The 16,722-nt window shown below is 40.9% G+C and overlaps 1 protein-coding gene across 2 annotated transcripts in view; it reads left to right on the forward strand.

Moving 5' to 3' along the window:
- The window catches only part of TTC7B (tetratricopeptide repeat domain 7B), a 324,581-nt gene that overhangs the window by 142,886 nt on the left and 164,973 nt on the right, over nucleotides 1–16,722 (forward strand). For both annotated transcript variants that reach the window (XM_065403071.1, XM_065403072.1), the window contains exon 9: nucleotides 1,473–1,610. In XM_065403071.1, the coding sequence (XP_065259143.1) occupies nucleotides 1,473–1,610 (138 nt within the window). The remainder of the gene's footprint in view (nucleotides 1–1,472; nucleotides 1,611–16,722) is intronic.

A 16,722-nucleotide genomic window follows, 5' to 3' on the forward strand; every position in this document is an offset into this window, starting at 1 on the left:
ACTCTCTGAAAGAAGGATGGAAGACCCCAACAGCCTGTCAATCAGCAAAGTTGTACATTATTTTGATGCAAAAGACAATACAGTAACTCCTCACTTAACGTGGTAGTTATGTTTCTGAAAAATGTGACTTTAAGCGAAACGATATTAAGCGAATCCAATTTCCCCATAAGAATTAATGTAAATGCGGGGGTTAGGTTCCAGGGAAATTTTTTTCACCAGACAAAAGACTATATTATATAATACACACACACACACAGTATAAGTTTTAAACAAACAATTTAATACTGGTACACAGCGATGATGATTGTGAGGCTTGGTTGAGGTGGTGAAGTCCGAGGGTGGGATATTTCTCAGGGAATGCCTTACTGCTAAATGACGAACTAGCAATTGGCTGAGCCCTCAAGGGTTAACTCGTTGTTAAAGTAGCCTCACACTCTACAAGGCAGCACGAATGGAGGGAGGGGAGATAGCATGGCAGACAGAGACACACTGTGTGTGAGAGAGAGATGCGCATTGCTCCTTTAAGTACGCTGACCCCACTCTAAATACGCTGCCTTTTTAAGTAGATCAGGAAGCTGAGACGGCAGCTGCTGCCAGGAAGCTCCCTCCGTCCTGAGCCCTGTCGTGTGTGTCCCCTGCTCTATGGAAGATGGGGTAAGCGGGGTGCAGGAGCAGGGGGGAGGGGGACACCCTGACATTAGCCCCCCTCTTCCTTCCCTCCCTCCGCCCCCCCCCCCCCCCCCCGTACAGCAATCAGGAGGCTCTGGGGAGCAGCTCCAAGGCAGAGGGCAGGAGCAGCACGTGGCAGTGGGGGGAGGGACAGCTGAACTGCCAGCAGTTGATAGTCTGCTGGGCGCCTGCCGCACAGGGAACTTAGGGAAGCGGGTAGCTGATGGGGGGGCTGCCGGTCCACCCTGGTTCCAAGCCCCCATCAGCTAGCTGCAACGGCTGCTCTTCCTGCAAGCAGTGGACAAAGCAGGCGGCTGCCAAATGACATTATAAGGGAGTGTTGCTCAACTTTAAACGAGCATGTTCCCTAATTGATCAGCAACGTAACAACAAAAAAACGTTAACTGGGACGACTTTAAGTGAGGAGTTACTGTAAAGCACTAATTATGCCAGAGTCAAACCGCAAAGAACAGCTTCAGCTTAGATAATTTTTAACAAAATTATTTTCCTCTGTTTTATACAGTTAGAACATAACAATGAAAGTAAATCAGTTACAGAAACACTGGATTAGGGTTAATTCGTATATTAAATCCCTCACAAAAAGTAGTGTGAAAAAATGACATCAAACAATCTTTTGTTTAAATACAAGTAATCAAATGCAAAATGAGCAGCAGTTGCTATCTTGTTTGGTCACTTGTTTCCAGTGATGATTGGTATGTTGAAACATATTAATAATGACCTGAACCAAGATGTTAATCAGATTAGACTGACACCCTAGGTTTCTTCTTGGTGTTGTCTTCCAGGCTAACCGTGATGCTGTACTGAGCAGAATACCAGAGCACAAAAATGATCGCATCATCAGTTTGCAAAGTGCATCTGTGGTCTACGATTTGCTTACAATTGCCTTAGGGAGAAGAGGTCAATATGAAATGCTATCAGAGGTACGTCTGTAATAGTAAATATTTCCAGTGCCATGTCTTCAGTTTGTTTCCAACTGTTAACATATATGAAATGTAGATGACAAAACTGTCTGTGGTCATTTGAAAACAAAAACTGCCATGAATTTACTACTCTGTTCAGTTATGTTGTAGTAAAAGGGTCTAAACAGTTTCATAAAAAATCTTCTACCATAACAATTGTATTATAAATACATCCTCATTAGTGGGTAGCTGGAAAAGGAATTTATGAAACTATTTCTTTTGAGGTAAGTATTTTATATAATTTCCCCCTTTGGTCTCATAGCATTGGGACTGCTCTAAAATGCTGTTCATAATAATAATAATACCTGGCTCTTACATAGCTAATAATGAGTTTCTCCCTCATTAATTGTCTCTTCAGATCTCTGCTATAGAAATTGGGTATGGTGCCTGAAGAGTTTTATTTAATTATATAATACAGAAATCTGTTCTTTTTAGATATGCCTTCTTACATGTTTAGGGCTTTTTAAAGTGTAATCTCTTATTTCTCAAATGCATAATGGCTAATCAGGCTCTTTGCAGAAGAGAAGGTTTTTCTCCTGCTTAAAGCAATGCCTTGAATTCAGCAAAATGCCATTAACTGAGATTCATGGTTAGCCATCTGTATCCACGATGAGCCCTTAGTCACACCTGAATTCCATACGTTTCACTTGACATGAAAAGCCCATCAAGGAATTGATTAGCTGGTTAGTAATATGCCTCAGAACATTCACTGAAGGATTCTTTACTTAAAGTACAAATTCAATAGTGTTATAATGTCTGTGAAGCATTTCATATCAATATCTCCTCATGCTCAACTCTGAAATGGAAGTATTTCCTCCTGTTGCCATCATTTTTCAGCTTCAGGTGGTCTACACACAATTTTTATCAGAGTAATAGTAGCCCTTCCATGAAACCAAACAGTATAAAAGGTTAGGTAGGGCTTTCGTTTCTCAGCATAATCTTGGATTGTCAAATATTTTAAACTTCTTTCTAGTAAATGACTTAGTTTCCTAAATTGTATATCCACTATGTGGTGTTTACATAGAATTTGTTTGGAGCTTCATTTCCAACCATGTACCCCAATGTATTAGTGTAGGTTCGTGCACTTCAGCAATTAATGGCCCAAGGTTTGTCCCAATGTCCTCCAGTGCATGTAGGCATGTCAATTGTACTGATACATCATGAAACTTCCTCAGATTTCATGGCTCTTGAGTAGGACTCCTCATATGGTTAAAATTAAGTCTTTGCCAGATTGGAGCCTAACCCTTCATACGTATAGTCCATTGCAGTACTATAGGGTTATTTTGTACATCAAGCCACTTTTCGGAAGCCTAACTTTAGTCACCCATTTTTGAAAATCTTGGCCAATACATAACGTTTAAAAATATTGATACTCTGGCCATGAAGCAGCTATTCTATATGTGGAAAAAACAACGTGTATAAAGAAATTCTCTATCAGAATAAAATGTATGTCAAAATACAATGCCTGTTTTTGATGGAAAGATACAAATGTACTGTTCTGTCAAATGTTCTGTAAGATCTGTTCTTCTCTCATATCGACAAAGCATTCAACTAGCTCTTAAATCCCATGCACTATTGTCCAAAATATTCCAGAACATCCAGGCTTTAAGGAGCTAGTGTTCTCCAACCACCCATGGCATTGTGCAGCTTATCTGCCTTCAAATTCTGTGGTCACCAACCAGGAGCCTCTAACTTAATTTTATTATTAATGTAAAAATAATAACATTTGAAAAGTCTTTGATCCATTAGTGTTAATGTACTTCAGCTTGGTCAAAAAGGAGTTGGTAATTCCCGTTTATAATTAATCTATCTAAATATCAATCCAGCAGAGGAAATTTCCTTCTAGATAGCCTGTCATCCTGTCTTGACCTGACCTTTCATTTGGCTCCACCTTGGAGCTTTGTATCACCTTTTGTGTTCTGAAAACCAGGTGATGATCTGTAGGTGCTCCTAAGAGGCAGCCGTTTTTTGGAGCCAATAACACTTTTTGCTCATGCAGAAAGTAATGAAGTGCCTTCAGTAGAGTCAAGGAATAGACCTTTATATCTATTTCCTGATTTCTTTAGGTTTTTTCCCCCCTGGCCACAATAGTAAGGGTTTTATTTACATTTATAAAGATACTTCTCTGTATAACATTTCAAATCTTCCAAAAATCATTCTGAGTGAATGGAACTCTATAATGTGTGCTCTCGGAATTAGCATAGAAATCAATATTTATGTAGTGTGACAGACCCAGACCAGTGGGGTACAGGAGTCTGGTAGAGGGCAAATATACTGGTCACTGGATGAGTAGTTTTCTGTTCCCTGAGTGACCAGAGCAGGGGCTGCACTAGAGTAATCAGGAACCTGCTAGAACCAGTTAAGGCAGGCAGGCTAATTAGGACACCTGGAGCCAATTAAGAAGCTGCTAGAATCAATTAAGGCAGGCTAATCAGGGCACCTGGGTTTTAAAAGGAGCTCACTTCAGTTTGTGGTGCGAGTGTGAGGAGCGGGGAGCAAGAGGCGCAAGGAGCTGAGAGTGAGAGGGTGTGCTGCTGGAGGACTGAGGAGCACAAGCGTTATCAGACACCAGGAGGAAGGTCCTGTGGTGAGAATAAGGAAGGTGTTTGGAGGAGGCCATGGGGAAGTAGCCCAGGGAGTTATAGCTGTCATGCAGCTGTAACAGGAGGCACTATAGATAGCTGCAGTCCACAGGGCCCTGGGCTGGAACCCGGAGTAGAGGGCGGGCCCGGGTTCCCCCCAAACCTCCCAATTGACCTGGACTGTGGGTTCTTCCAGAGGGGAAGGTCTCTGGGCTGTTCCCCAACCCACATGGTGAATCTCTGAGGCAAGAAAATACGCCAATAAGCGCAGGACCCACCAAGATAGAGGAGGAACTTTGTCACAGTAGTTACTGTGATGAAGTGTATTTGATCCTTCATGAATTTGGGAGAGCCCTTTCTGGACCAACAGCATCTTTCCCCAGGCAGGTCACTAGAAAACAAACCCAGTTCTATTTTATCTAGATTAATAGATTTAAGATCATAAAGGATCATTATGCTTATCTACTGTAACCATTTGCATACAAAGACCATCAGATTTCATACAGTAATTCTTGCATCACACCCATACCATCTGTCTGACCTGTAGCATATCTTTTAGAAAAATATCCAGTCTTGATTTAAAAATGTTAAGTGATGGAGGATCCACCACATCCCTTGTTAAGTTATTCCAATGCTTAATTACCTCACTGTTAAATTGTGTGCTTTATTTCTAGTCTGAATTTATCTTGCTTCAGTTTCCAGGCATTGGATCTCATTATGCCTTTGTCTGCTAGATTAAAGAGTCCTCTACTGCCAGAAATCTTCTGTAAATTCAGGTACTTACAGACTGTGATAAAGTTACCTCTTAACTTTCTCGTTGATAAGCTAGATAGATTGAGCCTCTTAAGCCTTTCACTGCGAGACATGTTTTCTAGACTTCAAATCATTCTTAAAGTTCTTCTTTGAACTTTTTTTTCCATTTTAAAACATTTTTTAAGTATGGACACCAGAGCTAGACAACAGTATTCCAGTCCTTTCCTCATCAGTGCTGTATACAGAGCTAATACCCTCTCCCTACGGTTACCTGATATTTCCTCCTTATATGTCCAAGAACTGTTATCCCTCTTAGCCACAGTATTGTACTGAAAACTCATGTACAGTTGGTTATCCACCATGACCCCTAATCCTTTTCAGAATACAGCCCCCCAACTCTCCCCAATACTGAAAGTGTGACATACGTTTTTTGTTCCTAGGTATATGACCTTGCATCTAGCTGTATTAAAATGCATATTGTTCAGAGGAACACGGTTTACCAAGTACTCCAGATCATTCTGTAGTAGTGACCTGTCATTATTATTTACTACTCTACCTGTTTTTGTGATCTGCAAAATGTATCAGCAATGCTTTTATATTTTCTTCCGGATTATTGGTAAAGATGCTGAATAGCATTGGGGCAAAAACAGATCCCTATCGGACCCCATTAGAAATAGCTCCCTTTGTTATTTTGATGATTCTCTGTTTATAATTACTTTTTGAGATCTATCACTTAGCCAGGTCTTAATACATTTAACATGCATTATACTGGTTTTTGTATAGTGCTGGGTTTTTAATCAGATTGCCGGGTGGTACTAAGTCAAAAGGTTTACGAATGTCTCAGAATATTACATCTACAGAGTTGTTTAGATATTATTATGTCTAAAGCAAACTTGTGATCTCTTCAGAAAAGACATATTTATCTGACAGAACCTATTTTTCATAAAACAATGCTAATTAGTACCAAGCTACCAACCTTTAATTGTTTTTTCTGATTGCATCCCATATCAGTCCTTCCATGATTTTGCCCAGGATTGATGTCAGGCTACCTGCCCTTTAGTTATCCTGATCATCTTGCTTACCCTTTTAAAAGTACTGGTATATTCGCCTTTTTTCTCTTGAACTTTCCTAGATTCCAAGATTTGTTAAAAATCAACATCAGTGGTTCAGAATCCTCTTCAGCTAAATCTTTTAAAACTTTCTCTATCGCGTGTGTGTATGGCATCTGCAGAGCAACGTTCTGTAGATGCAGTTGTAGGTCCATAAGCCATCTCAAGGCCTCCTCTGTGTCATTGTCAGATAAACCATTGTCCATTTCACCTTTGAATCCATATTTGGAGCACTGCATTATTAAGTGTTCAATGGTTTGGATGTTCTCGCTGCAGTCGCATGAAAGGTGAGTCTTTGATTTTCCACTTGTGCATTAAGTAACTGCATGGTTTGTTCAGATGCGGTTCAGTGAGGTGTTGATTGTAAAATTTCTGTCATGATGCACATGGTCTGATTCAGCTGCCTATCCACAAGTTGTCTATGGCAGCTTCTTGTCCAAAACTAGTGCACAGTACTGTGCAACTGAGTATACCAGGGTTAAGGCCGATGTTCGTAGCACCAGAGCAGTTGGTGCCCAGCTTGTTCCCACTAACTTTTGGATAATGTTGGTGCAAGCCTTCGCTTTAGAGGCTACTTTCTTGAGGTGGTCATGAAAGGTCAGTGAGTGGTCAAGAATAACATCGAGATGTGTTGGCTTTGGGTCATAGCGCGCAGTTTCACCATAAAACTAGACAGTGCCTTCTGTGATTCTATTTTCAAGGTGGAAAATAGAGACTGCCAATTGCTCGGATTTGGTCTCAGCCACCACTTTTGGAAGTACTCCTCCGTGATCTTAAGGTCAGATGTAAGGGTTACTTCAAATTCTTTAAAGTTATGGAGCCTGAGTTGTGAGTGCGAAATCATCAGCATGCAGAAATTTATGCGCTATTGTTTCAGGGATATCGCTCTTGTATACATTGTAGAGTATTGGAGCAAGTACAGAGCCTTATGGTAGCCCATTATTGAAAGTGCGTGGCTTGCAGGTTTGACTTCCGAGGTGTACACACATCCTTTGGCTGCTAAGCTGGTGTTCAGCAGCTGGGGAATGTGAACACGGGATCACTTTGGCCAGTTTCAGTAGTAGTCCATCCTTTCAGACAGATGGAAGAAAGCAGTACTGGGTCTTGAGTTTTTGTTGGAATCCAGCCTTGGTGTACGTAGTGAGGCCTAGGACCTGGGCTCAGCAACTTCCGTGCAGTCGGAAACCAGCTTGCTCCTTGTGTAGGCTGGTATCTGCAGCGGGCCCGATTTGGTTCCGACTCATACACTTCATCACTTGTAGGTGGTTCTCAAACAGGAGATTGCCCTGTAACTAGAAGGATCATGTGCAGGTTTTCCAGGCCTTAGGATTTCAATGACTTTGGCTTCTCTCCACACGGGGCGGATTTCGCTGGTCTCTAGGATATTGGTGACCATCCATTTCAATGTCAGTGGACCCAGGTTATATAGGAACTTGAGATAGATGCCATCTTCTGCTGCTGCTTTTCCCAGATTTGTGGCTACATTGGCTGCATCAATCTCCCTGTTTGTGAATGGTCCAAACCACTGGGATAATGAAGATCGTGTGGACCTCATCTGCTGGAGTTGATGCTGGACTGTCTGCACTACTGTTTGTCCACTGGCTGTTTTGATGTCCACAAAAGTTTAGCAATGATGGCATTATCTTTCACCTGCATCCTAGTGGAATGCAAGGGATTTGTAGCCCCCAGGTGTCTCAGTAGATTCCAGGAATATCTGCTTGTGTGTATGAAATTTAGACCTTCTGCTCATTCGGGCCACTGTTTCCATCTTGCTGCATCCAGTGCTGCCAGGAGAGCTTTCCAATTTCTGGGTCTCTACACTCGTCATATTTATGGAAGAGCTCTTGGCTCGCTGCAGTCTAGCAAGGAGTATATGATGACTTGTGTCCCTGGGGGATGTTCTAATCTCCCCCACAAAGAAGGAGCTTAGTAAAATGGTGTGACTGAAAACACACACATGCACACCCATATTCATACCCTATACACTGCTGTAATACTCTTTATCTTGTGAGGTATCCTTTGAAAACTAGTAACTCGCTGGTCAATAGTATGGTGAAATTTATGTAGCAACATTATATGTAAAGTTATGAAATCCCCCCGTATGATATTAGCACATGTTGAAAACCACACAGCCCTGCCTAAGCAAAAGTTGTTAATTGAGTCTATCTTAAACAAATGAGTGTGTGTTTACCCCAATTTACACACACATAGTAAACAGGATTCTGGAGATAACGGGAAGATGGCAGGAGACAAGCAAATTGACATTTCAGCAAACACATGTGAGGGGAGAGAGCATGGTGTGTCCATCACCTGACTCCATGTCACCTACCTCATTGTTGGAAAACTTTGCTTTGAGGGGTAATCTTCAGAAGAATCCACTTGAAAAGTTCACTGAACTGTAAAAGAGAAGAGCAGAAAACCCCAAATTATTTCTTTCACCTAAGAAGACACAGGCACCAGCACCTTTGGGCCTCCTGGAGAGATCCTGACCAGGGGGAAGGGTCAGTCACCATCTTGCTGGAGAACACTGGGTGAGAACGTGCATTTTAAACAAAGCTTTGAATCAAAACTTGCTTGATTAAGTTTTAGACTTTTAGATGCATGTTCTCACTTATATTTGTTTGTGACGACTTCTAACTTAATCTCTTATACCTGAATTCACTAAAAATACTATTTTCTTGTGTTAATAGACTTTTTTTTTTTTAATCTAAAGCAATACAATGCTGAGTTTAAACTGAACTGTTTGGTAACTCCAGTTAAAGTAGCAAACTGTTGAATATTGGCTTCATACAACAAAGGATCAACAAACCATAATTTCTGAACTGTCCAGAACAGGGCTGGAGAGTGCAGAACACATGTTTTTGGGAAAATTCGGGACTGGGAATTTGTTGGGGTCACTCTGCAAATAGTAACCAAGGGTGATGGAAGCCGAAGTGTGACTGGTGTGTTACTGACAGGCTGCTGGGTTAAGAGCTGCTGGACCAGAGCTACAGCAATACAGAGGCACTCAGGATATGAACTTCATGCTGGTAGGCTGTTTAAGTGTGGCCCAGGAACTTCAACAGCAAAGCATTGTGGGGTATGTGGTGACACAACCCGTCACTGGTCTGGATTACACCTCGGAATGTGACAAATGGTCAAAAGTCTTCAGCGTTGGGACAGTGTGGAAGATTGTATTCTCCGCAGTCATTGTGAAAGTGGCTCAGTCAACTTTTTTGAAGCTCCAGCATGGTGCTGGTTTTAAGTAGAGTACTGGAATTTGAATGCCAATATGGGTCAGTACTGATCTGTGCTGGCTGTTGGGAAAGTTGTCAAGGACAATCCGTGATGCATGTATTGGTGTGCCTGTATCATCTTTAGAGGTGAACCTCAGGCCAGGGCAGTATCCTGTGCCCTATCTTTCAGAATGGAAAGTGCCATGCTGTTTTGCATCAGAAAGGAGGAGTATATCATTAGCTGATGCCCACTGTGTCAGTTCTTCGCCTGAAGTATTGTTTGCTGCCTAGCTCCACTGTGTGTGGTGACAATTAAAGTCCCCCACTAATACAGCAGGGTCCTGTGCGGTTGGCAGAGTTGATTGAGGGCACTTCACACTGGGTGGTTTGTATACATTAATGATGGTAAACTTGACAAGGCGCACAGAGATTGTAGTTGTTGCTTTGTGCACTTTAGGAAGTAGGACCACATATTAGTTGATCTCCTGCTTCATGTATATTGCCAGCCCGTATTTTGGGTGGTAATTGCTGGCTATGAGTTTATAGCCGTTGATTTTGTAGCAACAGGCTTTTTCTTCGTTTGTGGCATAGGTTTCCAGGAGGGCGAGGACGTGGATGGTGGTCGTCTTCAGCATTTTCTCCTGGTAGTCACACTTGGATCATAAGAGGCCTTCAACATTCAATTGGCAGATCTTTACCCCAGATCCAATCTGCCTAGTAAGTTGGCCCTGAAAAGTCTTATTTTGTTGTTCTTTTGACTGGGAGGTTGACCATTAACGTTTGGTCGCTGGTTTGATAACGTTAGTGATGGTTTCCCACTTAACAAGGTGGACCGCATGAAAGTGGTCATTACCACCTTCCATCTTTAAAACTCTTTGGTGCTGAGTTGTCCCGTCCTGCAGGTTTAAAAATGTTTATCTTTAGTAGTTCCTCTTTAATATCTAGTTAATCTACTCTTTAGTTACTGTTCGAATTTTAAAATTCCTTTTTATCCTTCTACTGACCTTAGATTTTCATTGGTTTTAGCATTTCATAGTTGTATTTAGCGTTTCATGATTCTGCATTTCATAGCTGCTGATGTATAGTCACTGCTATCAACCTCAACTATCTGCTGCAAGTGTTTATCAAGGACCAGCAGGACCTAAAGAAGTTGGCTTCTTTGGCTAGCTCCTCTGCTAGTTAACCCAGCAGGAAACCTGTAATAATCTGATCTTCACTGGGAAAGCCCTGGGAGGTCAGTGGCCAATCATTCACCCACAGAAGGACTCTAGCGTAGAGAACTGGGAGGATTATTTCTACTACATTTTTAGTTTCTTTTCTTTATTCTATAACCAAAAGCTTGATATCAAAAGGATTGAGGTTGGAGATTTGAGGTTCGCTAAGTGTGACATCCCCCAAGACAAATCCTAAAAAACAAGAATTACCAAGTTGTGGGTCACCTCTTAACCATACCCTAATGCCCACCCAACATGCTTCCAATGACAAAGATACACTGCATAGTTGCAATGAACTTTCTTCTACCTCCAGCTGGTAAGGAAATGCCTTTCAAATAATATATTTATCTCCCTCACCGTATAATGCAGAACCTTAATTACAATGCCATGCTTTCCAACAGTCACATGTGTGCAAATGTGTCAACAAATTCACAAGTGCAAATATTTGCTGGTCTCTGAACTTGTGTGTGCATATTCCATACCTCTACAATAATTACTATTAAAGGCAGTGGCCCTGGAACTTGAGGTAGAGTGGTCCAGGATGGACTTCAGAGGTATTTTTGTTTGTTTGTTTTGTTCTGTTAGCCTAAAATAAATATGATTCCACAATGTGGAAAAATGTGCCATTTTCTGGGAGTTGTGCTTGGTTGGGAGCGGGGGAGGGAATCAAAAAGTAGGTCAGGGGTCTGCACTGAGTATTGAAATTCCCCCAAAATTGTGTATTTAAAGCAGAGGTGGCTAACCTGATCCTGAGAAGGAGCCAGAATTTACCAATGTACATTGCCAAAGAGCCACATCAACTCCCCCCGCTCCTAGCGCCTCCCGGCAGCCCCTACTTCCTAGTGTGTCAATGAGCTACAGAATTTTTTTTCTTAACGCATTTTGGGCACTACCAAAGTATAATTAGTAATACAGGTTAATGTTCAATGGGCCAATTGTAAGCCTTGTTGAAATCTTTATGTAGTAAGGGAGCAAATTTATGGCTACTATTTGCTGTTTTTGGCTTAACCTCTGGGTTGTCATGAGAATCATGGCTATGAAAAGGAAAGCAGTGAATATTATATCCTTGTATCTGTAAATACTAAAGATATTAACATAGTTTATTGAAGTTTTACAGTTCTCATAATGCATTATGAAGTCCAACATTATTTTGAAAGAAAAATATTTTTTTCTGATGCTGTGTACTTGGTTTAGGTGCCAATATATTTGAGTTCAAACTTCTGTTTTTGTTCAAATCTCACATAGTAAATTCATTTTATTTATCTAGTGCAGATTATGTTCTTACCACTGTAAAAGATACAAAGACTATCCCTGCCCTGAGGAGCTTACAATCTAAAACACTTAGCATAGGTAAAATGCAAGGTAAGACCCAAAGGAGGTGTTGACTTAGAACACTACAAACATGTTAGTTGTTTTACTGTTTTAATAATGTTGGGTTTAAATTGATAAGAACATAAGAATGGCCATAGTGGGGTCAGACCAACGGTCCATTTAGCTCAGTATCCTGTCTTCCAACAGTGGCCAAAACCAGGCGCTTCAAAGGGAATGAACAGAACAGGGCAATTATCGAGTGATTGCCCAGTCATTCACTTCCAGCTCCTCGCAGTCAGAGGCTAGAGATACCCAGAACGTGGGGTTGTGTCCCTGACCATCTTGGCTAATAGCCATTGAAGGACCTCCATAAACTTATCTAATTCTTTTTTGAACCCAGTTATAGTTTTGGCCTTCACAATATCCCCGGAAATGAGTTGCACAAGTTGACTGAGTGCCATGTGACTAAGTACTTCTTCTTGTTTGTTTTAAACCTGTTGCCTATTAATATCATTGAGTGACCCCTGTTTTTTGTGTTTTGTGAAGAAGTAAATATTTCCTTATTCACTTTTTTTACACCATTCATGATTTTATAGATCTTTATCACATCCCCCCCTTAGTCGTCTCTTTTCCAAGCTGAAAAGTCCCAGTCTTTTTAATCTCTCCTCATATGTTCTATTCACTTAATCATTTTTGTCACCCTTCTTCGTATCTTTTCCAATTCTAATTTCTCTTTTTGAGATGGGGTGACCAGAACTACATGCAGTATTAAAGATGTGGGCATTCCATGGATTTGTATAGTGGCATTATATTTACTGTTTTATTATCTATCCTTTCCCTAATGGCTGTTAACATTTATTAGCTTTTTTGACTGCTGTTGCACATTGAGCGGATGTTTTCAGAGAACTATCCACAGTGATGCCAAGATCTGTTTCTTGAGTGGTAATGGTTAATTTAGATCCCATCATTTTGTATGTATAGTTGGGATGATGTTTTCCAATGTGCTTTACTTTGCATTTATCAGCATTGAATTTCATCTGCCATTTTGTTGCCCTATCACCCAGTTTAGTGAGAGCCATTTGTAACTCTTCATAGTCAGCTTTGAACTTATCTTGAGTAATTTTGATTAGTGTTTGTAGGCCAGCTTGGGGCCTTCGGTTGTAAATTCCTGGAATTTATTTGTGGGGGGGTTTTGTGTCTTGTAGAGTGCTGAGCACGTGGATGGCTTAACTAGTGCTTAAACTATATCAAATCCCAACTGTAGCAATAATTGTTCCTTGTCAGTTGGAGTGATAGATACTTAAGTCACTTCTGAGAACGGTATATAACTATATATCTTTCCAACATAGTAGAATTATCTGCTGTGTCACTTTAATAGGTCCTCCTTCCTACAGTGCTACATTTCACACAGCTTGAATACTGATTTAATTCAAGTTAGCGTAAATACAATGACATTCAACTTTTTTACTTTTTAGCTAAATGTCTACTCCCTAAATACAGGAGAACGACAGAAATTTACATGTTTCAGAGTGATAGCCATGTTAGTCTGTATCAGAAAAAACAACGAGGAGTCCTTGTGGCACCTTAGAGACTAATAAATTTATTTGAGCATAAGCTTTCGTGGGCTAAAACTCACTTCGTCAGATGCACTCCACTCCATGCATCTGGTGAAGTGCGTTTTAGCCAACAAAAGCTTATGCCCAAATAAATTTATAAATTTACATGTATTGGAAGGCCAATTGTGAGGTACTGAATTTTACAAAGTAGCAAATAAGTAAACAAACAAAATTGGGGAGGGGGGGACGTGCATCACAATATGGACACTTAGAATTTAGTTTCAATTATTTATACTGTTTCTTGGTATGCTAATAAATGCACTGCAGTATATTTTGTAAGGCTTATGAGACCTTAGTACAAAAATTCCTCACTACAGTGTCCTAGTAAATCTTGTTTGAGCAGTGGGGAGAGACTAACAATTTTGTGTGCAAATTAGCCAGTTTTTAATGGGGCGTTGCAGAGACTTCTTGTCTTTTTCCACTTTTGGCACAACTCACAGGATTTACAGTATTCCTTTATGTCCAGCTCTATACCTGACCAGTAAAAATTCTTCTGAAGCCGTTCAAATGTCCTTTCTACTCCTAGGCCTGGTTTACACTGGGGCGGGGGGGGGGGGGGATCGATCTAAGATACGCAACTTCAGCTATGAGAATAGCGTAGCTGAAGTCGACGTATCTTACATCAACTTAGAATCACTTACTTTGCGTCCTCGCGGCGCGGGATCGATGGCCACCGCTCCCCCGTCGACTCCGCTTCCGCATCTCACCGTGGTGGAGTTCTGGAGTCGACGGCAGAGCAATCGGGAATCAATTTATCGTGTCTACACTAGATGCCATAAATCGATCCCCGATAGATCGATCACTACCCGCCGATCGATCGATTATCAGTTGTTTGTAGTGCTCCCTGTGGCCCTTGTTCTTTCCCATTGGGGCTTCCCTAAATATCCTGCCTTCTTTCATAAAAAACCTCCCCCATCATCTTTTGCAGGGGTATTGCTAATGTTCTCTAGGAAAACATCTGTGTCCCGATCCCTAACAAAGGCTCCTTGCCTCTGGATGATTTGGAGGGCTGCTTCAGTAAGAGGAGCTGATACCCCCTCCCTGGCAGTGTTTCCCACTCTGCAGTGCAGGCAAAGTGTCTTTCCCTGTTCCTTCTGTCTCTTCCTCCCCTGGGTCAGGCAAAGGGGCTTCTGTGGTACACGCTTTCCCACTGCAGGTTGCCACATTAGTAACTTTAGACACAGATATAATAATTTCCAACCAAAATGTCTGCAGGGATACCATCCCAGATTCCCACTTTCCAATCATATTTTGCTCCCCTCCTACTCCAGCTCTATGTGAGCTAAGGGTGCTGTGATTTCAAAATTTCCCAAAGCAAGGAGTTTTACATTTTCTTCTGGGAGCATGTTAAGCTCTTTGACCATCTCCCTTTTAACCAGTGAAATCTGCAGAGCAGTATCTTTCCATGCCTGGCATACCCCACCATTAACCTTCACATCTTTGATGAATATCTTGTCCTCCACAACAGAGCATAAACATAAACAAAAAGTTTATTTAATAGAAAAATTTTTAATAGAAAATTAAATTATTTAATAGAAAAATCATAGTCAATGATGAAATAGTAAGGAAAAGCAAATACAAGTTATACAGAAAATAAACATAAAGACAAATCTCAGGCTTTATAATTCTCTACTAATTAAGTTCCCTTTTCTAATAGAAGTTACCTATTGCCTCTGAACAGTTTTCCAGCGTGTCCTATGTCCTAGAGGGGATCTAGTGCTTCATGGACAGCACACCTATGCTGGCCCTCAGTTTCTGGATAGCCTTCACTTCAAGTCCCTTCCCTTTTAACAGGGCTTGTGGGTTTTTTGGTTCTGTTTTGGTTTGGTTTTTCCTTTTTCTCAGACTAATTCATGGTTACACAGAGTGGAGGGTTTCTTCTCAGTTTCAGTGTTTTCCCATTAACGTTAGTGGTCCACCATTGTCTCTTTCTGGCTGGACAATGCTCAGTGGTTGGAGCTGGTTCATGTAAATACCTGGCCCGGGAGGTGCCCTCTCTGCCTGATTGTTTCACCATATTGCTGTGAGGTGATGCTCTAGTTGCACTATAGTTACAGTTAAAAATTTTTGCACCTATATACATGCGTGCATCTATAATCATAACTTTATGCAGATCTCCTAATGACCAATAAATTCAGGAGATTACAAGCATTCATAAAAGACCTTACATTACATATATTTAATACACAACCAATTCATTCAATTGCTTATTCTTTGGCGTTCAGACCTCCCGTTTTCCTCTTGGGGTGTCTGGACCATGATTTTCACATCTTATCATAGCTAAATTATCATATGCCATATCCATGCTCAGTAGAACAGAGCTACTTTTGTATATTATCAGCCTGTTTCCTTTTGTCTAGTAATCTCTGAGATGTGACCATCTTTATCATCTCATGATTTGTGAATTCACTGTATATTCTCTTGCTGTGCGATATGAATTTTATATTTCTATCCCTAAATTTACTTGGAACTCTCTTGGTGGTGATAATGGCATTTATTAAAAAGCATTCCTCACCTCAACTCATAGAAGAACTAGTTAGCAAATATTTTCCCAACAGAGGCATGTTGCTCAGTAAGCTATTGGTTCAGCTCTCTTGATTGCTGCAATTCTTGAAATGGAATTAATCACTGATTTCAAAGGTAGTGCACTGCATGAGCCAGGGTAGCTGTATTTTGAGATTTACCTGTTTATGTGACTATGCATTCCAAATCCTATTTTTATATCTGGAATAAGAAATGTTCTCACAGTTAAACTAATAGGAAGAAAGGAAAGACTTGAACCTTCAAGGTGAGGAGTGCTTTGGCTCCATTTTGCTGGCTCAGATGCAGAGTGACGAGCACCTTGCAGAATCAAGCCCTAGATGCAGGATGGAGTGGGCAAGAACAGATGCAGTGAGACCAATTATATTCATGAAGAGCACAGCACGTTTGAAGCGTTTTAAATGCAGAGATGTCAAAATCACAATATATTTTCCAAAAAAAGGTACATGTATGCATTCACATCACTATATGTACCACTTTATAACAGAGTTCTCAATGTCCATGACTAGGCCATGTGTTCATATCTCATGGCAATCCTGAGAACCAGAGAAATTTTCTGTCGAGACTTCACATCTTAAAAGGGGGGAAAACATGTGCAAGTGTTTTCAGTTGCAGTGCAGAGCAGAACGGAATTGCTTGTCTCCAGGTCGACAGCCTTAAGGACATCTAATACAGATAGGAAATTAAACTTGAAGACAGTTTGATGGAGGTCAAGGAAAACACATCAAAGGT

This window comes from Emys orbicularis, chromosome 4 (assembly GCF_028017835.1).
Source record: "Emys orbicularis isolate rEmyOrb1 chromosome 4, rEmyOrb1.hap1, whole genome shotgun sequence".
Taxonomy (NCBI): Eukaryota; Metazoa; Chordata; order Testudines; family Emydidae; genus Emys; species Emys orbicularis.